Raw genomic sequence first — 26,657 nt, forward strand, 5'->3', positions numbered from 1 at the left:
CAGAAAAAACTATTTTCATCAATTCTTAGCAGACAATGTAATCAATAGTGCCGACATGCCAAAATGCAATCCTAACTTACAGTTGTTAATATTTTGCTGTAGATATTTTTGTTTCTAAAAAAGAGGTGAGCACCGATAATGTGAAATAAATCACTGCATGCACGCACACACACACAAGGATCAAAATGAGAAAACCAAAGTGCCTTTATTATAATCAACATGCAGAATACAGAAAACAATTTTCGCCTCACAGATGAGTTTCTACCACACACGCTTGTCTATCCTCCCAAAACTCTTTACAATGTAAGAAGGTTATTAAGAAATTATTACAATTATTAAGTTGTTCATTTCCATTTAGCAAAATCTCAAACAACTCTGTAGAAAAGAACCCCAAACACCCACGTCAACCCCCGAATCTCACTCAAATGACAGAGATACTTTATTTCATAACTAGCAAGCAGCTACTAGAGATTGGATATTAGCGGGAGCTGAATTATGCATGCAGGTCTGCAGTACACTAACAGGAGTGCAATCATCCCCATAAATAACATTTGCAATGCTAATTCTAAGCATTTTGGGTTAAGCGGTTTTTGCTTTTCTACTCACAGATCTTTTGGTCTATACTTGCTAGTTATCTAAATAAGGTAGAAGTGTCATTTCTTTCACTGGGCTATGGAGAGTCTGCATGCTGGTTCAGAAGACTGTTCTTAATTCTATAAATACCTTTCCAATATACAGTAGATAGTAATAATATCCCAGGTGATGCCATTGTGGCCAAACATGCAATAGTCATCAATGGAGTAGTTCAAACTGTTTCACCAGAACAAGCTAATTCTCTGAGCTAGACTACTGTATGTAGTACTGTTGTGTGTACATGTTTGTTTGTGTATATGTGCTTGTGCTTTTTGGAATTGTATATGTATTATACAGTACTTAAATGTATATATATTTACTGTTTATATATATATATATATATATATGTGTGTGTGTGTGTGTGTGTGTGTGTGTGTAATTGTGTATGCGCATAGTCCATTGTCAGGGGCTGAAGGTTCTTGTGGACTCGTAGTCCGACATACACTTGGGTTTAATTCCTTTCGCATTGTAGTAATCTACCACCTGGTTAGGGACTTCTGCCAGAACGCTCTTAGCCAGGGCAGCTGGGGAGGCCTGGAAATACAGAGAGAGAGGAGGAGACCAGTCACCAACACACACACATCAGCAGCCATGCCTGTTTCCAGGATGCTACAATTTACTGTTGAGCCCGCTGCTGTCAGAGGTCTGGACCAGTGAGACGGATGTGATCAGACAGGCTCATCTGACAACCTCAAAAACATGCCTGCTTTCACCTTTTTTGTTCCCCATAGCCTGGTTTCTATATATGTGTGCAACAAAACAGCACAGCAGAAAAATGCATCATGTCTTGTCATGTTTTTCATGAAGGGACTGTCTTCACACTGTGCAAAAGTAAATGACCACACATGCTAAACTACTATAATTTATGGTGTACAATTTAATAATTATGGATTTTACTATTTAAAAATTGTGTGTGGAAATCATAGACTGTATAAAAGTTAGATGTAGCCATTGCGATGTCTTATTGGTTTGTAGAATATGCTGTGAGCCTCAGGTTTAGTAGTTGGCAGGAGAGAATGCGAGGACATTGCACTGAGTGATTAGTAGTGACCAGCCTATCACAAGCTAGCCACAACCCAAACTATGAATGAAAGAATGAATGAATGAATGGATGAATGAATATTTTTATTTTGGACAAGGGAGAAAAATTTTTTTAAAGCCACAAAAACACATCAAAATGTTCAAAACATCACTAAAAGTCACTCAAATAAAACAGAAAATAAATAACATGAATAAACAAATATTAAATAATCAGTGACATACCTGTGTCAAATATACCTTGTTTAATCATCTATTTTAATTTAAATGGGAAAGCCTGTATTCAAAACCTCTTTAAGCTATCAATTATGTTCATAACCTACTACTAAAATGCTCAATGAGGTACCAAAGCAAGTGAGAAGTACGGTCATTTTCTCATACACTTTTATATAATTAGACCTCTTTTCACAGCAGAAGTAGTCGCCCCCTGCTGGTCATCAGGAAAAATGCAAGTTCAAGTCATTTCTGCATTGACTTCACCTTTCAGAACCAGAAGCTACATTTATCTTTTATTTACAGCTCACACTTGTAACTTAAAACTCAGGTGACCCTTGCAAAATATTAATGGGAAAATGCAGTTTCATAGCACAAACAACTGTAGTGAAAAAGTAACAATGTAGGTTGGAAACCCCCAAACTGAATTAGAAAAACACAATGGATTACAACTTTCCTTGACATTATTTGGACCTTTGTTGCTAGAATGCACACTTCAAAACTGAAAAAAACTGTCACTATCAGCTCAGTTTCGATTTTTTTAACTATTTTTTTTATTGTGATTTATTAGGCTTGCCAGATATAAATGCAGATTAGTTGCACTGGTTAAAAAAAGACAAAGAAAGCTGTGAAAAATAACACTCTCTTGGCAACTGGGGAACCAAATAAATAAACCAATGAAAACCCATAAAATAACAGAAAGCAGTAGTACAATACAGTTTTAAATGAGATTCTGCACTTTTCTGGCTTTTTAGTGTTTTTAATGAACGATATTTGCATCTTTATATACAATAAAATTGTCTATAAAATATAGAAATGCATAGATAGTAATGTAAATGTGAAGGTGTGAATGTAATCTCAGTGGTATTGTTGTGTATTTCAAGGCACAGAGGAAATCTGTGGAACAATTTGATTTTACGGTCACATATTGTAAAAGAAAAAGATACTGAATATCTATAATTTACCAATTGAACAAAGCAGGGAAAATCTGTAAAACGACAACAAAAAATGATTTTTATTCAGACTGCAGCCGAGATATCGTATCCATTCCCCCAATGTCGGTTTGTGCATATTCAATACGTACCTCGGGACCTTTTGCAGGCATTGGTTTCTCGTAGGACCGGTCAGAATGGGACCTAATTATTATATATCTGTTGTTATTACTATATATCTGTTCCATGTGTAATAGATAAATGAACAATCTCCACTTATTTTAGCATCAGCTGGAAAGCAAAAACACACAAAAATGTTTTTGATTTCATTCTAAATCAATTTTAGCATCAAGGTGTTAAATACGGCAAAAAAAAGTGTCATTTTATGGTCAGATGTGTAAAATGACAGGATTGTGATGTGTAGACTGTGCACAGTTTTGGTCATGTAAAGTCATTCTTCTTTGTGATTTTAACAAAAACAGGGGAAATCTGTACAGTAAGTTGTTAAAAAGAATGATAGTAGCAGTGAAGTGAAGCAAGAGGGAGAAATCCTCACCCCTTCTTCGAACGCATTTATGAACACACACTCATAATTACACACACGCACACACACATTGTGCAGCCACTTGTCTGCATGCGCACACATGCTGCCGAACGCACACACACACACACGTCTGAATCCTCAAAGTCACAGAGTCTGTCGTACTCCGTCTCACATAATTCCCCGAGACAATGCATCATCAAAGTGCACCCACCCCAACCTCTTCACCCTCCTCCTCCTCCTCTCATTTCCAGCCTCCCCCCTCTGCTCTCCCTCCTCTGCTCCTATCTACCTGTTATCCCCCCACTCTGCCTGTCAGCCGGCAGCTCTGTCCTGCTAATCCCTTCTGAAAAGAAACGACAGAGCAGAAAATCACCTCTCCACCTTTGTCACACACTCCCTCGCTCCCTTTTGTCTTTCGCTCCGGTCTCCCTCCGTTGACACCCCTCCAACACCATCACCAGTGGACCGCCTCTCTCCCTCCACTCATGCTTTCACATTCATTCTTCACTCTTCCTCTCTGTCTGTCTCTGTACACCTTCAGCTGCACTGCACGTTGCTGCTCCTTCCATCGCTTCCTAAGCTCTACCCCACTTTCTCTCGCTGTTTAGACAAGATATAATTGGTTAATTTCCCAACCTGTCACAGACCAAACTCACCGTAACAGACCCAGCAGATCACATCCGGGCACAGCCAAATGAATGCCATCAGAAGAGAGATACGCACGCATGAATGCACACGCAAACACGCGGAGACGAGCTGGCTGATGTGTTTTGACGAGCACACCAAGCATATTACGCCCACACACACTCACTACCCCTCCAGTAATACCCACCAAACACACACATCAAAAATCGCTCCATCATTTTAAGGTTTTAGTGCCAAAAAGATGTCCTCACCCTTAACTTATAAACCCCATCTCAGACATGGGATAGGACACGCAAAATTGGTGGCATCATCAATCTCTTTCAGTGCCACCATTCTGTCACTTTTTACATTAATGTCCCTCACAGCTTCGTTCCGGCGTACACATGACAGTGATGGAGGGAGTCCTGGTATGTGCACAATATTCATCATTCAAGTGAGATTGGATAGCAAATCAAGGGGTGTGTAGGGCACTCAACATATAAAATTCTCTCCATGTGTGCTGATAATCTAACTGCTATTTTATGAAGAGTAAAATAAAAAAATACCCTGACAGCTGTGATGGAGCTCACGACTCAACCTTAGGATGACCGCTATTTAACAAGTGATTTAACTGTAGATCATAAACTGCAAATCCGTCAGACAGCTCACCTTTAATAATTATAATAAAAAAGAACACAGTGTGACTTCTTGTTAGAGCCTGAGTGATCTTGTCTCCATGTGGGAGATAATGTAGAATTATTAGGAATTAGTGAAGTTATAGCTGTTTTGCTACGTGCAGACAATCGCACAACTTTCTTGGAGACACTTATATGGATCATGCTGCTGTGTTACTGTTAACATTTTGTCAAAACCTGGATTACATTTATCATCACTGAGTCCCATTAATGTGAGCTGTTCTGTTATCATTATAATGACGTATTTTTATGGACATTTGTAATAGATGCGAAGTTGTTGGGCAAATTGAGGAAAAAAGGTGTTTCATGATGTGTCTTTTTGGGAGGTTTTTGGGCCAATATTAGTGCTAGAATGTGGAAAAAACACTTCCCTAAATTGCTTCACACAATTGCAAGTACGCCACTTGTGTGTTCCTATCCATTCATATGATGTTGTGCTGAAAAGGACACAGAAATTTACTAGGTCTGACGCAGTAAGTGCTAGTCCAAAAGGGGCTTAGCGCTGAAATAGGTACACACACGCACGCACACACACCGAGTTCTGACTGGTCCACACTAAGAGAAACTAAACATTTTCAAGATTTGTTCATTTCAAAGGCTGATAGAGTTTCTGTTGTTACTCATTCGCCATAACAGGACTCCTAATTGCAATTTAAAAGGTTGGTGTTGCAGCACAAACTCAAGAAAACTGTGCAGTGAGCTGCTTCTTTTGTACTTGAATAAATGTGCTGCTGTTGTTGTTTTCGAATAAAGTCTTCAGCTGGCTGTTTCTGTTCGAGTGCCACCAATTTGTGTCTGTGAGCCATGTCTAAACCCACAGCATTAAGGTCATATTTGAATTCAGCCTCATTTAAATGAGGCACTATTTAGTCAATGTGCTGTTCAGAGCAGAATGAGACACATTCATGGCGATTTCTGATTTCTTTGCTTGTCTTCATGTTGGGGCACTAACATTAAGGGATATCCCAAGCAGATTTTTTTGGCCCAATTCTTGATCCAAATCCTTCTTCATTCCGATACTATTACGAATTAAAATTAAGTTTTTAACATTGAAAAACAGGTGGGCTACTAAATTTGGTTTGCAGTCATATATTTTTACTAGGGGCTCTTATCTGGCTGAATATCTGGGCACTTTTGCTCAAAATCATGATTTGATGCCTTAGACTAAAGTAAAGAAAATGCAAAATCAGTGCTATTGTTTAATATCAGAGTCTCAAGTATTGTGCAAGTAATTCACTCTTGCAGCCCTTTTTAAATGTGTAACCCGTGTTAAAAATAAATTCCTAATACTCCTTCAATTTCTTATGCTCTTTTATGTTGGGAAAGCTTTAACAGGCTGGTATCCCCTGTAGTTATGCTGGATGCGGAAGAGTCGCAACACCGATGTACAAAAACAGCTGAAAAACAGCATTTGGTGTAACCCCCCCCCGACCGCCACCACCTACGTGCTTGAAGTCCTTGAAGGGGACAAACTGGACGATGTCACGGAGGACAGGCTCGCCTTTGGGTGAACGCAGGATCCCGTCGTCCCCGTCCAGAATCTGCATGTCTGTGAAGTCCGCGTTGCCCACGCCCACGATGATGACGGACATGGGAAGGTGGGAGGCGTGCACGATGGCCTCCCGTGTGTCGGCCATGTCGGTGATGACGCCGTCTGTCAGGATCAGCAGGATGAAGTATTCCTGGCGGGGCAGGTAAGGGTGACAGGTGGAGGTGAGAGAGAGGGGGGAGATTGGTGGGTGAAATAGAGGGGAAGAGCAGGAATAGAATGAAATTTGTGTTTAAAAAGTGTCTCCTCGTCGGGGGGCTAATTTGAATAAAACTCCCTCTAATCCACTGGAGAGCCAGAGAGAAGCGGAAGGCATTAAGGCGGAGAGGAATTTCTGCGCTACAATTTATGAGTGGAATTAAATTAATATCAATCACTGCCCCCCCCCTCCTCTTTCTTTGCAGTTCATCTCTCACTGCTCATCTTTCACCTCTGCTGATATCTCACTTTCCTGTGTCTACATTGCTATTTGTCTTCCCCCTGCTGCTAGTGCAAACACCAACAGTCACACCAGGACCACAAGGATTCAGTCCTTTTTATATTTTTCTCATTCTCCCTCTCACCATGGCCTCTTTGGTGTGCATCTCCTCGGAGGCGGAGGAGGCCACTTTCTGGATGATTGGGGCGATGTTGGTGGGCCCGTACAGCTGGATCTTAGGGAGGCAATTCTGGTAGGCCTCCACCACGCCTTGGATTCCTGCAACAAACACACGCAAATGTCGGTTCTTTCATCTGCTTGTTCATTCATCTTCCTGTCTATGTGTTTGCACATGACCTCGCAAAGTCAAAGTTCCTGCATTTGCAAAGTATCCGCCGAAATAAATCAGATTCGGCGCGTGTGATTGCACTCGAAGGTCACTGGGCATTTTTCAGAAACCATTCCCTTACAGTCGACAGAAACGCTGCATGACACGCACGCACAAACACCCACACACATATACACATGCACACCTTCGCAACAGGAGCAGCAGCTATGTGGGGAGAAGAGCAAAGAAGCCCATTTCACACATACAGATTAGTGTTGTTTTTCTCTGTTTCTTAGAGGCTGAAATGCTTCCTGCAGCATAGTGACAAATCTCCCAGCTGCATGTGCGTGTGTGTGTTTAAGTGTGTGCACGCCTGTGTGTATTGTGATAGGAAGAAACGGAGGGAGGTTACAGATAAAGAGGGAAAAATATGGGACCGACAGCGAGGGACAGGATGAGAGGCGTGGAGCGGCGATATTGCAGGACTGTTGTGGTTCTGTGATGTACGGATGTGAAACTTTCTGTGGAGTCTGTGTGTGTGCAAAGTGAAACCCTCACCGGCACACTCGGGGTTGTCCTCGTCAAAGTTCACGGCGAAATCGTGCGAAACCTTCAGACAGGGCAGAAAACACACAAGTCTTTCACTGCCACAACAAACCGAGCGCTCAGCACAACATGTTCAGTCCAATTTACAGGTTGACAGATGCATTCTCCTTTCATGTTGATCAAAAGCAAGCTGTGCCTCCAGAAGACATCTAAAATCAAAATCTAAAACCGTCCACAACTCTCCTTGTTACTGCAAACACACACACACACAAACACATCCCAAATGCCCTACCTTAAAGTCAGGTGGTATCAGAGCTCCAAAACCAAATGCGGGAAACATTTTATCACTGGAAAAAGAGAAAAAGAGGCACGGTTTATTGAAAAACATGGAGTAAAGGACAGATACAAGGTCAAATAACGGACATAATATGAGATTTAGAGGCTTTTATTTGAATTAAAAGCACATAGAAACGCCTTTATTTGGAGACTTTAATCAAAGGATTTGATCCTCAGAGAGAAAATGTAATGTTTGTGTGTGTTTGAGTGTGTGTGTGTGTGTGTGTGTGTCGGCATTAGGTGAACGATGATTGATGGATTGAATCCCACCTGTCATAGTCTTGGCAAATCTCCCCCACAGCCACCAGCGCTTTGAGGTACTCGTTGGGCTGGTAGGGGTGGATGTAGTGGAGGGAGCAGCTGTTTCTGGGATCCCCGTTGGAAGCCGTAAAGTCTATTGCCACCTGGGACAGAAACAGGCACAGCATGAGTGGGCAGGAACAGGCGGTGATATACTGACGTAAATATTGAGGATATTATGCAGTGTGTGACAGCGCGTACTGTGAATTGAATCTGGCAGCCTCCCATGATGTAATCCAGGAAGGAATACATTTTGATGATCTGTCAGGAGAGATTGTTTAAATTTAGGCTTTATGTCATGAACTGTGGAGGAGAAATGAAAACCAAGACAGTCTTCACAGCAGCAGAGGGGGATGTGTTTCAAAACTGGTGCTAGAGTTGTTTGAAATGCAGACATACAATACACACATGGAGCAAGTAATCGCACGTGACCGTATGCACTAATGCCCTGACATGTACACTACCGTCTAAAAGTTTGGGGTCACTCAGAACAGTACAGAGGAACATTTCCAGCAACCATCACTCCTGTGTTCTAATGCTACATTGTGTTAGCTAACTGTGTTGAAAGGCTAACTGATGATTAGAAAACCCTTGTGCAATTATGTTAGCACATGACTAAAAGTGTACGTTTTCATGGAAAACATGAAATTGTCTGGATGACCCTAAACTTTTGAGCTGTAGTGTATCATGCCATATACTACTGTACACACATAAATGTAGATATACATCTGTACACAATGTTCAGCAAGAAATTAGTAGTGTATGTAGTGCATGGAGCAGAAATGATAAGACTCCTTCCAAAGTAGAAAAGCCCACACGGTTCAATGTAACTGTTTTCAGAGTGTGGCGATGCTTGAAATTATCGCTGACATAATTAGAAGATTAGCTGTCTGGTCCAAAAAGCTACTCAGTGTGAGGATTTGCTTCTTTTCTTTGTTTTATATCAACGCAGATTTAATATCTTCCGGTTTATGAAGTGTGTTGTGACAACATTTGCAATGTGAAGGTCAAATCCTCCGCTGTAAGAAATGTGTGTTTGCAATTTTTCAATATTATCTGACATTTTAAAGGTTAACCCTCCGAATGCCCAAAAAGCCACAGTTGGTATAAAAGGAAAGCTATCGTTAAAAAAATCTCCAAAGTTGTACATTTTATCAGATTGAGAAATTGCAAAAACAGAATTGTGTGATTTTCATCTATCCAGTGGTCCTTAAACTACTCATTTGTGTTTCTGTCAGGAAAAATAAGCCTAAAACTGTGATGTTTCATGACAATCATTTTATTCTGCATGTCGTATTAAAAAAATCATCAAAAATAAACCATTTGGATTAACTAGATTCTGCAGAAAATGAAAAACTATGTGCTCCCAAGCACAGCCATGAAGCTATTAGTGATTCAACTGTGACCAACAACTAAATTACAAAAATTCAGGGACTTCTCAACAGAGAAGACAGACAACAAGTAAAGAAACAAACTGAAATTGTTAGTAGTAAAATATCTATAGTATGGAGAGTTACTATTGTTTTTCCAGTGTTGTTAACATCAATTGACACGTTGAAATTGTTTGATTCCAAGTTTTCTCCATTGTTCTGGAATATATAATCAAATAAATTCAACTTCTAGTTTTTCTTTTTCTTTTTTTATAATGTATGGCATTCTGACTTTGTTAAACTGCACATACCACATTTCTGAGTTCTATCTACTTCTAGCCATGATTGTGCTTTTTCCATAAAGGTGCAGGACGTCACATTTGAACGAAAAATTAGATAGTGAGAACAAATGTGGCAGCAGCAAACATTCCCTTCAGGTTCAGAAGGTTAAACAATTAATCGGCTAAATAATTAGCTGGCAAATGAATACTGAAAATAATAAATGGTTGCAGCCGCCACAGAAAATACCCATGAACAAAGATAGATTGCAGAAAATACAGGGAGATGATATTGTGTTACATCACCTTACAGTGGTTGAGAATGACAGTACCAGAGTTCCTGTAATTTTTCTTCTTTATCTGATATTTAGGGTTGATGCATTCCCACTGGATCTGGGCAAACGCACACACAAATTATGTTAATGTCGGTGTAGAGGGAGTCAAGAAAGGAAATGTCTGCCTAATTATCTGCATAGCACATAACAAAACACCTCCACACTGACTCCAAACATGCATATAATTGTAAAAAAAAAGGATCAAACTATAGTCCAGATAAAGAAATCAGAGTGTCAGCTTCTCTTTCATCTGATATCAGCATGTGTAGAAGTGCATTTTCTCACCTGTTTGCCCTCCTGCTCTGCCCTCATCTCCTTAAACGTGGTCTGAAACTCCCCAATAAAGTCATGTTTTCCGTTGGAGTCCCAATCCCAAACCGTGCACTGGAACGGACACAAACAAACACGCATTCATTCAGTCAGAGCCCAGCTGCAGCGCTAAACGCGCACACATGCACTCGCAGGCATGCAGGGAAATGCCATGCTGAATGATTGATAAGGTGGTGTTGGCGGGGGGGCAATGGAGCGGTGAAATATTAATCTTTGGATGCTGAGAGGGACGCAGCTTAAGAGACAGCTTTATGAGTGTGTGTGTTTGTTTCTCTCAGAGAACCTACTAGACCAGATAAATGACCTCAATCAAGCGAGGGTCAACGGGGCAAGGCTCAGCGCATCATAAAGGAACAACCCCGTAATTTTAAAAGGTGACAAAAAGCAACAATATCCGGGCTGTCGGACAATCAATAATATTCAATAAAGTGTGTCAGTGGAGACGGCCAGCAACATAGCAAAAATCTGTTCTGGAAAGGTCTAGTGACGGACTCATTTAGCTGTAGAGCTTTGTGACCTTCTCGCCTAAGGTCAGCCGAGCAACTTGTGATCAGAACCAATTCAACAAGGCCTGATTAAAAACAATGACCGGCAATAATCCCCTCATTTCCTGTCTTCTACTTGAGCTGCTGAGAGCCTGCACCTGAAGTGTGTGTGTGTGTGTGTGTGTGTGTGTGTGTGTGTGTGTGTGTGTGTGTGTGTGTGTGTGTGTGTGTGTGTGTGTGTGCGTGTGTGCGTGTGTGTGTGAGTGATCATCTGCGAGTTTGTGTTTTTGACAGTAATTTTTGGGTGTGAGGGAGCAAGCGCTTGCTTTTGCAGTCGTGCTTCCACTCGAAGTTCCTAAGAGCTGTGCCAGAGAGTAATGAAAAAATGAAGAGCTCCTGCTCCATTCACTGAATACTAACTGTTTGACAGGGGAGAGACCAAGAGAAAGAGAGACGGCGACGGAGGGACGGAAAGAAAAGTAGAGTGGTGGAGAACCGGGGCGGAGGTGAAGTACAAAGGAAGAGACAGCGACACACTGCAGAGGAGGGTTATGCATTTATGCATTGGTCAGTTTTAGACCCTTGTGAAAAGAAAGCAAGTGGTCTGAATAGAAATCTCTGCCCTGCCATTTCTCACTATAGCCCTGATGCTTCAAACAGGTAGCCCTGGAAACCATAGCCGATGGCGTGCGTGTGGGTTTGCGAGTGTGTGAGCCCTTTCTCCTGCTGTCAGGAGCCATGCAGAGTTAAGATGCCTCTGAATATTTAATGAACAAGCTTATGTTTATTCATGGCAGGAATAACTGTGTGCAGCTGGTGTGCGGCCACCGCTTTACACAAAACGCACACACACGTCGATCTATTCTGCCGAGTAAAGGTGAGAGATTAAGATGACCAATGGGCTCTTTCACACCCTTTAAATAACACAATGACATTAGGAAACACAGAACATGACCCGAACTGAACCCTCTGAATACAGACCTGATCATGCCATTTTATCCAGTTACATATCTGTGTGTGTCTATGTGGCTTGTATGTGGTAAATGAATTGAAACACCTTGCAAATAAACACTGGCACTTATTCAGGTGCTGTTTGGCCTTGGTGCGTTAAATGAGCTTTGCGGGAACTTAAATAGTAAAGGGAGCTGTAGCCAAGGTTTTCACACACTCAGGTTTTTGGAGATAGTGTTTAATGATAAATAAAATGATGTTAGCCTTATTTTGGAGCTGCTAAAACACTTCCATTTGCAGACTCACCTTCAGCTCCCTTTCGTGGTCTCCGCTGCAGAGCGTGTTCAAGGAAACTTTGAAGGATTTCCAAACTGGGCTCAGGTTGTTCATGACCGTCTGTGTGCACACACACACACACACAAAAATCACACTTATCATTAATCACAGATCCAAATTAGTACATCTATATGCGTGTGTGCATGTAATTACCTCAGTTCTGTGCACCAGTGACTCAGTCCCATCATCATTTATTCTAAAAATCTCCAGGAAAGGGTCTGACTTGCTGAAAAAATCCTTCAGAGAGAAAACACGCATGTAAGGCATTCCCTCAGAGCTGCCTTTGATCACCATAAATCATTCACACACTAACAGATTCATTATTTCAAGCCCCCTTTCCCTCGCTTTTCCCTTGTTTCTCCCATCCATCCCTTTCCTGTCCTTTCCAATTTAACCACCCCTCCCGCGCTTTCTTCCATCTTTCCCCCTTGGGGGCAACTTGTTTGGATTAGTCATCCGTGGCACGCGTGTGTGTGTGTGCGTGCGTGTGTGCGTGCGTGCGTGCGTGCGTGCGTGCGTGTGTGCGTGTGTGTGTGTGTGTGTGTGTGTGTGTGTGTGTGTGTGTGTGTGTGTGTGTGTGTGTGTGTGTGTGTGAGTGTGTGTGTGAAGGCTGAAAATTAATATAGTTATCTGTGTGTATGTGGTGAGGTTGGTGAGATAAAAGGGGGTTGTTGAGGAAGGAGGGTACCCACCTATCTCAGCAGGCCTCCTCTAATGCCAGATTGTACTTCTGCGGATTGTGTGAGTTGCTTCAGCATCAATTCCCACAGCTCTACTCATACACTCACTACACAAACATCCTCCTAACAGCATGCACACACAAACTCAAAAGAATATTTCAACTATTTTTTGAAAAACCGAGCACACAACGGCACCAACCTTGTCATCTAGCTTACGAGCGCTGAAGGAGAGTTCGACATAATCGTCGTTACCTGACAGCTCCTCTGCTGTCACCTGCACAGAGAAAGAAGAGGAAGACGAGGAGGCAAAGAGAGAGAGAAGGAGGCAGACTCAGAGGTATAAGAAGGAGGTGAGAGAAAATGAGATGGAAATGAGGAACAGAACAGATTGAGCGGGCAACATCATCAAATTAATTATCTTCAGAGTGTCTGAGTGCAAGATGTGGGGTGTGTGTGTGATTTGTGCCAGCGTTGGGCATGTGTAGCTGAGGTGGGCTGACTTTGGAGAACTGTTGTCGTACCATTATGGAAGACTTCCCTGCAGTGTTTCCCTGTTTGAGAAGAGCTTTGGTCAGTTTCCTCTGTGAGACGATCTGCAACAAACGGGAACAGAAGCGCAGATTGTAAAGAAAAATCAGATCACATCTTCCATTTTCCCCCTTAGAGGTTCGCACTTCTTCTTAATGTCATAACACTACCACCAACTCAGACATCCAGCAGACACAAAACAGCATGGTGGAGTCACCGTTCTCGCTAAACTGTCAAATGAAATTTCCTCGGGCTTGGCGTTACTGTTTTGATCCGCCAGCTCCTGAGAAATCTGAGGCTGTCTTCACGTATAACCATTTAGTTCCAGGCTGGTGCCGTACAGGTGCCTTCTGGGGTTGGAGACGCTGCCGAAGGCTTTACATCAGGGAGGTCAGTGAGACGCTTGCAGAATGAAACAGCAGCAAGAGCATCTCAGGTCAGACTGGACAAGAGTGTGGTTTGGAATTGGGGTTTTCGTCCGTATTTGTCAAGAAAAAGAATCTCAGTCTGCATGAAAACACAAATGATACGTTACGCTTCTTCTTCAGAGGAGTTTTTGCATTCAGGACTCATCAGTATTACTGTTCCTTTAGTTTTATGTCAAGATTTATGACTGAAAGACAGCATGAAATTGAAAAGATTTCACAAATCTGAGCAGATTTTTGTGTTGCCATATTGGTATACCATAACTATCAAAGCTTTCATTTGGATTTGCATTCCTGTCCACCTGGGGAATATGAGAAATCACTCCTTTGGACCTCCTTCAGACTTCCAAAAACTTGTTTTTTTAACTCTTGTGCTGTTCTGCGGGTCAAAACTGACCCGTTTTAAAGATTGAAAATTTCGGGGGGAAAAAAAACATATTTTCACAGTGAAACTTCTGATGTCCACATTTTCAACATTTTTGGGAAATCTTTGAACATGTTTTGGTGGGAAAAAAAAGAAATGTTTAAAATGTTTCTTAAGAACATTCACAACTTTTTTTTTGTGAATGTGCCTAAAGAAAATATTAGAAGATTTACTGATATATATGTAATCATTTTAGATATTTTTAGGATATTTTTTGGAAGATTTTACTAATTTTTTGATGTTTACCAGAATTTTCTTGCCAAATTTGGGGAACTTTTTTTTTTTTTAAATAAAACTTTTAAGGGAAACTTTTAAGAAATTTTCTTCCTGAAGGTTTTGCAAATTTTCAGAAATTTGGGGAATTCTTTTTGCTGAATTTTTGGTATTTTTTCAGACAAGAAAACATTATTTTGTAAATGAAGACAACAGGAGGGTTAGTTGTCAAAGTTGCTAAATTCATCTTTCTCCTGTTTGCTACTGAGAATTTAGTACACAGTGCATTTTTAGAGCTCTTTTGCTGAAAATACACTCAACAAAAATATAAACGCAACACTTTTGTTTTTGCTCCCATTTTTTATGACATGAACTCAAAGATCTAAAACTTTTTCCACATACACAATATCACCATTTCTCTCAAATATTGTTCACAAATGTGTCTAAATCTGTGATAGTTAGCACTTCTCCTTTGCTGAGATAATCCCTCCCACCTCACAGGTGTGCCATATCAAGATGCTGATTAGACACCATGATTAGTGCACAGGTGTGCCTTAGACTGCCCACAATAAAAGGCCCTCTGAGTGTACCTACAGCTGCACAAAATATCACCAACTGCTGTCTACTGACTATTGTTAAAATATAAAAAAGATTTATTGTAGCAGCTCTAAGTCTGACAATGTCCATCCATCCATCCTCTATACACCGCTTTATCCTCACTAGGGTCGCGGGGGGTGCTGGAGCCTATCCCAGCTAGTCTGACAATGTGTCTTGTATATTTGTTTACTTGCAATTTGTAACAATATCACTGACAGTGCACGGCAAGATTTTCCTCTGGCTAAATTTCTAAGTCATGACAAGAAGAATTCTAGGGGGCTTCCACTGTACACAGAAAAAGACACTAATGCCACAGGTTATTCAATATAACACATAGTCTTAGCACAAAACTTCCTGTTATCTGCGCCATTTTTGACTAAATTGATTTCTGTTAGTTGATCAGTTACATCCTTTCGTATCACTCTGATATAATTTGTCTCTTTCTTCACAAAATCCTGGATGCATAGTAGCATAAATGTTGCTTCTCATACCCAGATGAAACATTTGTATCTCATATCAGTGAACCTTAAAAAATGATCCTCTTTTTGTCATTTATCTCAGTTCTACCAACTATTGTAAATGCACCAGCTTTGTTGCTGACAGCGACTCTGACAATGATAAGTGAAAGCAAACACTTCACTCGTCCGCACAGCAGACTGAACCAGAAATCTGTGGGCTGCTGTTTTCGCTTCCTATTTCCTCTCATTCAGTATCACATTTTATGGTAATTTCCTGAAATCAACATATTCATCTTGTTAATGAGTGCTTCTGCAATACTAAGTTTCTTTTTTGAATGCTCCAGGACGTTGTGTGAAGGATGTAAACAGAGCACATCTTTAAATATTGATTACAACAACATCACTGAGAGACCGTATAGTTTAGCACACAGAACTTCTTTTGGAACAGTTTGCAGCACCTTCAGGGCTTTAAGTAACCCAAGGGCGTAGAAAACACTAGGCGAAGAGCTGCACATGGTGACAGCAGGCGACCTGAAGTGAAAAGATCACATTAGGATTCAATCCACTGTTGAAGTTGGCCTTTAACCCAAACTACAGTATACGTTATCTGATACATGTGTGTAACATCCCGACATGCTCGGTGAACTTTACAGCGGATTATATACTCCAGTCCATAGTTTTTAACATCAAAGCTCTGCATTCAAGCATGAATAGCTCTGAAGCTGACTGGCAAGCTCCAACCAACACAGCGACTGTAAGTGCACCCACTGATGCACATAAATGCACTACTTCCTCCGGTAGAAGATTGCTCACTTCATTTCAGGTTCTGACGGTGAACTCAATCTTACATGCCATTCTGTTCAGATGTGCACCATATATGAACTTCTGCGTGACCTACCTAACGTGCCGTTTCACATTCAGTCATATAAGGTTGACTCATAAGAGATGTATGTTTGATGAACGCCATAAAGTGAAGGGAGGCAGTAATAGCAAAGAGTGTAACAGCGTTTATGAACTATATGTAAAAGGGCACGATTATAGTAAGTGTAAAGTGTAAAGGCTCAAGAAAGGCTGCTGTATGATCATGTGTCAAACCAGTCTTCTTGCTTTACGCATTTACAAACGAATAAGAAGACACACTGACCTGTCCTAAGGTACACTCCATGGCTCCCAGGAAGTCTGCGTCACGGAGGCCATTGTTGCCAGAGCTGATGTCGTGAAGCTCAAAGCGGAGCCTCTGGACCTCCTCAAAGTAGTAATCCACCAAGAAAATCTTGGAGAAGACCGGGCTGCTGCTGCTGCGGATCACCTCTGTACGGTCCACCTGTAAATACACACACATCCACACGCAGAACTTCATGTTTAACCCTCTGATTTATGTACTTTTGGCATGTAAATGACCAAAAATCGAACTAAAGAAGAGTAAACAAAGTTGATATCCACTTCTGGTGGCATTTATTTTTTTTCAGAAACTAGCAGTTCCTATCAATGTGAAAAAAATGCACAATTGTTTGCCTTAGATTTACAGCAGAAAACATTGCAGCCGGCAAGGTAGGTTTATTGTGTACGTCCTGAGAATATTTGGCAAAATTTTCACCACAGCAGGAAGGCCGAGGACTGCATAAAATGAAAACAATCGAAATGAAATGTAAATTTAAAAATAAAATATTCTGTAATTTCTTTGGCCTAGCTGGCATTTTTAAGTTGATTTGTGAATTCAGACATTAGTTTCTCTTTTAAAATGAATGCAATCCAATTAAAAATGAATGAATTAACTGTTTTGCAGAATTTGTAATATGCAGAGTTAATATTTTTCAGCAATATTGAAGAGAAATATTATGAACAAATGTATATTTTTACTCTCTATCTATATATATAAATATAGAGAGAGATACGTAAACACATACATAGCTGGATTGATCAGAACATCTAGTAACAAACAACACTTCATATTATTCTTTTGCTATACAGACTTCAGATATGAGGCAGTAAAAAAATGTTTCTCAAGGCTACTTTATTATTGCCAGCTTCACTTCAAATTGAGTTTTTTTTGTGGTCTTTTCAAAGTGGCCTGAAAGTATGAAAACCTCATTCAACAAGCAACACACTGTGGATTGATTTGTGAGCCTCGGCAGACTTCAGCATCGCAGCAATTACCGCAAATAGCCATTACCACATTGTTTACACTTATCAACTTGAGAACTGTGATCATTGATTTTTCTTGATGGCTAAAAATCATGCAAAAGCTTTGACTACACAGAGATTGGAATTGTAGCTGCTGCATTGATCTCACTTTTTTTTTTCTTCTCTCCAACTGCCTGACACAGAAAGGATTAGAATGCCGAATAAAAGTCTGCCACGACGTCGCCAACAAAACCTATCCAACACTAGCAGCAACGACTGGGCCCCTTTTATCGTCGATAACCCTTTGGCCCACACACATGCACACAGAGAGAGAGAGACAGAGTCAATCACACACCAGCAGACTCCAAATACACACAAATCTTGGCCGATTTCTGACACTTACCTCAATAGGCCGGCGACTCATTAAAGGAGAAAGAGTGGAAAACACAAACACACTCACCCAGCGGCTTGAACACACTCTCTCAACAATTATCCAATTAGAAGACTCTGGATCTGATGGGCAGTGATAACATTTGTCTATCCCCACACTCACTCAAAGGGGTTTATCGCAGCACAAACTCAAAAATTCTCCCCCTCTCTCCCTCTCACACACACAAAGTAGCTTTTTGTGGTGTCTCCAAAGAGGGAATAATACTGCACTACTTTCTGGGCACTTGATCTTGAGCCCCTGTGGAAATAGAATGTGTATATTTGTGCGTGCATGTATGTGTGCTTGTGTGTGGTAGCGCAGCTTTCATTTCTGTATTAGTGTGTGGCATGTGGGGATCTACAGACGTGCATGTACGTCTGTTGTGTGGGTCACTGTAGCACTGAATATGCGAGGATGGATGCGTGGGCGTGTATCTACATATTTAAAAGGAAGGCAGGAAGGAAGCACACTCAGTATATGTCTGTCTGTCTGTCCTAGAAACACAGGAAGGAGACAGAAAAGGAAATGACAATCCACATCTTCCTAAAATTGGTTCATCTTTTCCCTCTTACAACGCTCAGATAGTATACGATGCTGCCACCGTAGAAGCTTCAGTGGAAAAAATGAAATGCTTTGTAAAGTAGGAGATTCCATTTGAACATCCTGAAAGAGAAGCTGGATCTTGGAGGCAGAGGGAGAGGAAGGAAAACAACACCACTTATCCATTTTTATGTAACAAACAATCTGCTCTCTAGGAGGAGCCGTCCATCAGCTATAGCTGCTTCAAGGGTTGCAGCGGTTGGATCCTACCGAAGCTGACTTTGGACGATGCACAGTGGACAGATTGCCAGTTCATCACAGGGCTAACACAAGGAGACAGATGCATGGTCAGGAAATTTAGAATCATCAGTTAACCTGCCATACACGTCTTTGGACTGTGCGAAGAGGCCAGAGCACCCAGAGAGAACCCATGGAGACACAGGGAGAACATGTAAATCTTCCTGGGAGGTGACAGTACTGACCATCCAGTACTGACACCCACATTTTTGGAGAGCAGTGTCTCCATCTATGTGGGGTTTTTTCAGTGCGCAATGAGCCCAATAAAATGGCCTTTAATTGCAGGAAAATGTAGCTTGGCGCTGTTAATATTTTCATTATTAAAATGATTGGGGGAGACAACTTGTTTTTGGAAAGGTACACTGTAAAAAAAACCTTCCTTTTTTTTTTTTACAGTTTTCAGTTGTAAGTTTATTGAGCTCAGTAACTATCTGACAGAATTTCCCCATTTTGTTACATTGTAGATAAATTGTAGAAATCAGAAAAATTTAATACATTTAATTGATCAAAAATTGGTATTTTTCTAAATGGTAATTAAATAAAAAAATCACATTTAAAAATATCGTAAAATACATAATGTCCACATGACAAGTTTTTATTTTTTATAAATGGTAATTCACTCTTTTAGAAAGTTTGACCGTGAAATTAGATTGTTGTGCTGTAGTTAAATCTGCAAAAATATTATTATTTTTACAAATATTTGCTACCATTTCAAAGAATAATTATGCGTACTGAGGAGTGAAAAATGGTACGTAACAGTTATCTAACAGAGTTTCTCGTTAAATTGCAGATAACATTTAGCCAAATCAAAGATAAAAAAAATATGAATCTGCATAGTAATTGTAAAACAAAATCGCAAACAAAAAAAAGTCCGTACCTCTACATAATGTCCACATCAAAAAAAAATCTGTGTTTAAAAAATGCGAACTGTCTCTTTTACAAAGTTTGGCTGTACAATTACAGTATTTTCATTGCATTTAAATCTGCAAAAACATCCTTCTTGTATATATATTTGCCATTATTCGAGAGAAAGATATATATATATATATATTAAAGATTAAATGGGAAAATAAAATCCCATTTTTTTACAATTACTTTACAGATTTTTTTATGTTTTGTTAAATTACAGATAATATCTAGTAAACACTTACCTTTTAATTATGTGTAAATCTGCCAAAAAAATCTTTATTTTACAGATATTTCCCATTACTATTACTGTTTTTAAAGTTTTTTTTAATGTCACAATATACCATATTTTTATATATTCATTTTTAATAGTGTAAGAGCCCACCTTCAATTTCAAGACTTTTACACCACTCTACAAAAATTGTCATTTCTGGTGTGACCCTGTAGCTGAATGTTTTGAGTCATACCACATTGCTGCAAATTGAGGAGCAAACTTCTGGTTCAATTTTCTGATAGGGTCTTGCATATAATTCCACTATTCTCTTCCCCATATTCACTGTCTCTTTCCACTGTCACTAATAAACAGAGCCTAAAAAATGCTCCAAAAAATTGTCTGAAACAAAACTGTCATTTCTATTTGCAATTAACATCCATAATTTATAAGAAGCAAACATAAGCCGTAATTCAGTATGAGAAGGTTGGCGACACAATCACAGCTCTGCATGAGAGCTCAGGTCCTTGATTACACACAATCATTTAGTCAAACATAAATTCAATGACATGCTTGACGAATTTCAAGTGCTGTCTGCAGGGAAGTTACAAAGATTCATTTGCAAGAGAACACGAAAAGAAGATGAAGACACTTGCTGTATGTTCCCAGTCTGACTGGAACATCAGGTCATGGGCAAATGGTGTAGAAATGAAAATAACTTTGAATAGCTACAATCAAGTCGACAATGAGGACTGGATCAAAGTTGCAGTATGAGCAAAAATCCGAACAGGCATTAAAGATAAGGTGTTCAAACTCCAAATGCAAATGCAAACTTTATCACTGCAAATCAGTTTTGGGCACTGGTGCACCCACATACAGAACACGTTGACTCATACACCTGCATCTCTTATTCAGAGTGTTTTAGGCTGGGTGAATCAGTGTTATGAGAAAAGACAACACGTCTTGACTGATCACTCTGACTGAGCATTATACAATTGTTTTCTGGTTATGAAGCAGCTTTTTTTTTTCTGAACTGGAGACACGTTTACTTCTCCCCTCCACCCCACCCCATTACCGTACCTCAAACCACTGGCCGTGCGACTGCATCTTCAACACCACGCACGGGTCAGGTTTGGACAGGGCGTCACGATCCGCGATCCCCCGGCACGCCACTCTCAGCTCCACTTTGGTCAGGCATGGAGAGCTGATGAAGCCCAGCGTGGCCTCTGCAGACTCGTAGATGTTACTCATGCTGAACACACAATCACACACTGGAGGGGGAGAGAGAAGAAGACAATATGTGGTTCATTTGCACTTAATTTGCACTTGATAGATAGATAGATAGATAGATAGATAGATAGATAGATAGATAGATAGATAGATAGATAGATAGATAGATAGATAGATAGATAGATAGATAGATAGATAGATAGATAGATAGATAGATAGATAGATTAAAAATCCATTGCACTGCAGTTTATTTGAACTGTTGTTTGTCTTGACACGAGCAGATGCAGTGGCCCTGACTAAGCACACAGCGCTCAAACTGTTCAAGGTCAGAACTCTGAAGCCACTTAATACCACACGAGGTCCACAAATGCGCACAAATACACATGTATTGTACAGTAAAAGCACAAACACACACAACCGTGCACCTACATATGTTAACGTCAACATACATTGTTGCATAATGTCCGCTAACTAGCACAAAGAAACCTCTACAAACATGCACAAGCGTGCACACACATACACACAAGCATACAGCGAGCTCTGCTGAGTAACCAGAACATATTGCCGGGTTTCTCCTCAGGTTTCTACAGAGTGTATAATGTTCACAGTCCCTGAATAGAATATTGTCAAGCCTCCTAATCACTGCAACACAGTTTTTTTTTTTATCTTTTTCCCCATGGAATAAATTGTTAAGTATGTGGCACATCACCATTATAAAATATTTAAATATGCATATGGGTGTCAAATTAAAGGAAAAATCTGAATAAATAAGTAGAAAAACAGAGGCTTCTGTAGAGGTGTCCTGCTTGGTATTATGCAATCAACATCCAATCGTGCTCTGAGACATGTACATATAGAAATGCAGAGCAGGTCCAGTTTGATCTGATTCTGTTTCATGATGACAAGAGGAATAGATCTAAGTGGCTTTGAAGGAGGGTTGACTTACGAGGCACGGATGGCAGGAGCTTCAGTTACGGAGCTTAACTGGCTGGTGTTTCAATAAGCACAATGACTAAAGTGGTATCTGCGTTTAGATCGATGGGAAAGACATCAGTAAATAAGGTTGGGAACTGTTGCCAACAGCATGCATATGATGAACGTTTGTCTGAACAGATGCTCAGCAAGAGCAGCGTGTCGACAGTTGCACAGTGATTTTATATGATATGTGCAGTAGTGACATTATCGTAGGGGTTCAGTGCATGAACATCTCATGAGAAAGATGAATGCACTTTTGAAAATTGCTAGTGGGAAAAAGGTGTCACAGTCAGATGAGTCATAATTTGACAATCTTCAGTGCTTGTGTGACAAAGAGAACAGTCCAGGCATGAATCCTTGATCTCTTCAATGAGGGGATCTGGTGGCTTTTTTTTTTTGCTGGCATGGTTTGGGAATCATGAAAAGTCGAAGTCACTATAAATCAATACGAAGCTATTCTGAGCAATCATTTTGAGATGAAACACTTTCTATCTGTCTTCTCTACCAGAATAACAACATCCCCATCCAAAAGGCATGAGGGGTCACTGAACGGTTGGATGAAAGTGGTGTAAATCTTTTTTTTTTCCTTTAAAGTCACCAGATTTTAACACCTATGAGAGATTTTGGACTGACATGTTGAGCTCTATACCAACACCATCACAACACCAAATGTGGAAATATCTTTTGAAAGAAAGATGTTCATCCCTCCAGTAGCGTTCCAGAGAGTTGGAGAATCAATGCCAAGGAGCATTGAAGCTATTCTTGGAGTACGTACTTCCCAAAACACCTTACTAAGACGCTTTATGTGGTTTTTCTTTTAATCTGTCCCAAGTCTTCATCTGCTGCTTTTCATTCACTCAAGCTCCAAGATAATAGAGAATTCCACCAAGTGATAAACTAACAATTTAATATACATCAAGGAAATCAATGGAGAAGCATCTCTCAGGGGCATTTGCACATAGAAACAGCATTCAATATCACATACACGGGCTGATTTTTAATGGGTTACACGGGATAACTCTACACATCCATCAACCACCGACGCAGGTGTTTTCAGTTATTCCGCTTAATAAGGCTTCTTCTCCGGACCGTATGTGTGTGGGTGTTTGCACACTCAGCTTGACACTCTTTATTCTCCTGCTAGTTTTCTGCACCCGTTTAAGTGTTTACGCCTTTATGATTCTTTAAAGTACATAAACACCCGAGCTCACGTAGTTCCAAATCATATCTTCATCAAGACGGTGCGGGTGAACATGTCCTTTAACAGAACAGTTCAAAATATTGGGAAATAGCTGCTTTTTTCAAGAGTTGGATGACAAGAGTGATACTAATCCCACCTTTTTTGTCAGTTATGAAGCTCCAGCCAGGAGGCATTAAGTGTAGCTTGGCAGCAAAGAGTCAAAGGGAAACCTTGCTGTACCCAACGGCAAGAAAATTGCCCAACCAACTACTCTAAGGTTCAGAAATGATTGCATTATATCAAATTTGTTAAAGCTGTACAATATCTCGGTGAAAAAATTACAATATGATAGGCATTTTTTTAAACATTTAGATGGAGACAGTATTTATCCTGTCTGTAGCTTCACATTTAAGAGACAGACACGAGGGTGGTATCAACCTTCTGGGCAAGAAAAACATTTCCTAACATGCTGAACTATTTCTTTCAAGTAAAAAATAGTGCACTTAATAATGCAATGCAGCGACACGAGCACTTTATTCAAAGGCCACAACAGCCGAGGCCAGTTCCAAAGCTCACACTTACTTAAACCTAGCTGTAAAATTAATTACAATTAGCTACATTGGAAGCACCGCAGCACATGCATAATTAATCTCAAAACGCACAGATTCAATTTCCCAGGCCCTTTCATGCATAAAGCCCTGAGCTTAACCTTTGGGTGGCTTCAGGTCCAGTTAGCCCAAACTAAGGGATAACCATTATGTGCTAGATGGTATAAGCTGAATATTAATGCTATGGTCTAGAATCATCATCCTCGGGGAGAGAAGCTCTTGGAATTGGGTCTGACTCTGACCTGAATGTCTCTCTCTCCTACTCGCTCTTTCCTTCTATCTTTCATAATTCATGTTCGAAGTGTGTGTTGCTGATTATTTTTAGCTAAGCACAGTCAATGGAGCTGTGTACAGACAAACGGACGTGGACGGAGCCACAGGGCAGGTCTCTGACATACAACAGACCTGCGTGCAAGTGCTGTGTAGTCGGTTGTGTTTCCGTACGCGCCCCTGTCCGTGATGGTACATTTCTGCACGGGTGTGTGTGTGTGTGTGTGTGTGTGTGTGTGTGTGTGTGTGTGTGTGTGTGTGTGTGTGTGTGTGCGGGAAGCAGCAGATGCCTGTCTGTTCCGGCTGACAGCAGATGACACTGATAGTGATGGGGGAAGATCTCTGCAGCCAGAGCTACTGTATACAAAAGCTGTGTGCAGAATCTGCCTTTACAGTACAACAAAGCATCAGCTGTCACATGTGCCGCACACTGCCAGAGGTGACAATTAATTTCTCTATCACACTTGGTCACAAGATCTTGCGGCGGCTTTGCTAAAGTTGACAACTGGTGAATTTTTTAATATTTACGCTCCGCAATTGTGCTAAGATGCTGACTAAATGTCGATATCTTCTCAGATTTGTGCAAACATACACAGAGTCACAGAGCATGTTTCAAACATACTGTCAAGAAATAGGAGTCTAAGATATTTCTTTATGCTGCACACGATCAAACAGAAGCAGAAGCTGATGTTTATCCCCATAATTCACACACACAAACGTAAAACACGGAAGAGCAGTGATTGATTGTTGAGTGTCGAAATCCTTCTGAGGCTCTCCACTCTCAGCTCTTATTCTCCACACTGTGACAATCACTAGAGCAAGGTTGCCATGACCCTTGGCTTTATGTGTATATGTACACATTTACATATCTCTGTAGGTGTATATGTACCTGTGTGTGACCATTCACCTTCACATGTGATCGTGACAGACGTGGCGTTAATGATTTAGTCCCAGGAAGGTGCCTGACACTGAAGTGCACTATAATTGCTCGGTCACATATTGATTATCAGCACTGTCATTCAGCCACTGCCCTAAAGAGGCATGTGGCGGCGTGCAACCTTATACAGAATATCAATCCGTGCTGCTGACAGCGATATGCTCATTTGAAGAGTGGACACACAGAGGCTGAGAGGAATATCCAAAGTGAGCCAGCCAAGTGCTGCAAACTTACAGTGTTATTAGAGTTGACATATGAACCAGGGAAGGAGTGAGGGAGACAGATATTGTGAGAGCGAGGGGAGGATTAGAGAGATGGAGTGAGAAGAAGAACTGTAGAAAGGCAGGCAAGTGAGAAATAATGAAGGGAGGCAGAAAAGAAAAAGACAGAGAGGGACAGAGAATGAGGTGGATCTTCCTCTCTTGTAGGGCTTATCTTATCTTATTGCACTCCAGGAGAATACCATTAAAGCAGAGGCTCTCCAGGAGTAGCCACCCAGTGTTTCCAGTATTTCAGGGGCAATATCTCAAGTCCCTGTGGATGTCTTCAGACTCGCATCTTGTTGACTGGTAATAAAACTGGCAGCCTTTTGGTTTGCTATAATAAGTAATAAGCAGAAAGTCATGCACAATAATTAAGAAGGTGGGTTTTAATTAAGCATGCATGTCCAAGCCTATAAATTGTCCAGGGCGCATATTAGTTACAGCACCAGCCCCTCTCACGCACCTGGGGTAGACATGCACCATCCGGGCAGCTCGGAAATCCTGCAGAGATAAAACTCACCTCAACGACCTGGAGAAAAAGATCCGGAGCGGAGCCGAAGAACTTCGCCAATCACGAATACCTCACCGCCTCCGGACCCATCTCACTCTCTTTGTCTGTGTGTTCCCTCCTTCAGTTCCCCCTCTTCTAACACCGCAGAGCTCGACCGCTTTTGGTGCCGGCAGTCAGACTGAGCTGCTTCTCTGAAAAGAGGAGGGGAGAAAAAAAAAATCCCGAGCCCGGTGAGGTTTGCGCTCCGCACGCCTGGGTTGACTCTGGGTGAAAGATGGGGAGGAGGAGGACGGTGCGCCACTTAACTGGAGTTTGTAATCCGCTGGCTCCACCGGGGGCCGCAGAGAGCGCAGCGGTGCCCAGGGACCAGGAGGGGGGGGGGGAGAGGCTGACCGCAGTGCATCAGCTCCATCTTGTGGTGGTTTCAGTCGGCTCAAACTTTGAAAAGCTGAATTTTTTTCCCCTCCTGCTTCTCAGCTTTGATTGGCTGCGATGCGCTTCAGCGGTTTCATAATAAACGCTGACCGCACACCTGAGACCGCCTGGCAGTGAAAGTTCACGCTGTGCCCACCAGATTCACTGGCTCAGATTCATTTAAAAACCTTTCCA

At 41.1% G+C, this 26,657-nt stretch overlaps 1 protein-coding gene across 1 annotated transcript; it reads right to left on the bottom strand.

The window, feature by feature from the left end:
* Positions 1–180: 180 nt before the first annotated feature.
* cpne4b (copine IVb) lies at positions 181–26,395 on the bottom strand. Its single transcript, XM_022202825.2, has 16 exons — positions 26,058–26,395; positions 21,155–21,345; positions 16,711–16,890; positions 13,443–13,514; positions 13,121–13,195; positions 12,395–12,478; positions 12,212–12,301; positions 10,425–10,523; positions 10,111–10,197; positions 8,358–8,417; positions 8,127–8,260; positions 7,813–7,867; positions 7,533–7,584; positions 6,792–6,925; positions 6,125–6,361; positions 181–1,167 (listed from the first exon to the last, which is right to left on the bottom strand). The coding sequence occupies exons 2-16, from the start codon at positions 21,323–21,325 to the stop codon at positions 1,036–1,038; spliced, it is 1,662 nt and encodes a 553-aa protein (XP_022058517.1). The 5' UTR covers positions 21,326–21,345; positions 26,058–26,395; the 3' UTR covers positions 181–1,035.
* Positions 26,396–26,657: the final 262 nt, after the last annotated feature.

This window comes from Acanthochromis polyacanthus, chromosome 11 (genome assembly GCF_021347895.1).
Source record: "Acanthochromis polyacanthus isolate Apoly-LR-REF ecotype Palm Island chromosome 11, KAUST_Apoly_ChrSc, whole genome shotgun sequence".
NCBI lineage: Eukaryota > Metazoa > Chordata > Actinopteri > Pomacentridae > Acanthochromis > Acanthochromis polyacanthus.

Excerpts from the sequence above, each read along its gene's own strand:
- cpne4b (XM_022202825.2), bottom strand. The coding sequence starts at position 21,325 with ATGAGTAACATCTACGAGTCTGCAGAGGCCACGCTGGGCTTCATCAGC. Across the intron at positions 10,198-10,424 it reads CAGAGCAGGAGGGCAAACAG|ATCCAGTGGGAATGCATCAA; the intron begins GTGAGAAAATGC and ends GCGTTTGCCCAG. Across the intron at positions 6,362-6,791 it reads TGCACACCAAAGAGGCCATG|GAATACTTCATCCTGCTGAT; the intron begins GTGAGAGGGAGA and ends CTGCCCCGCCAG.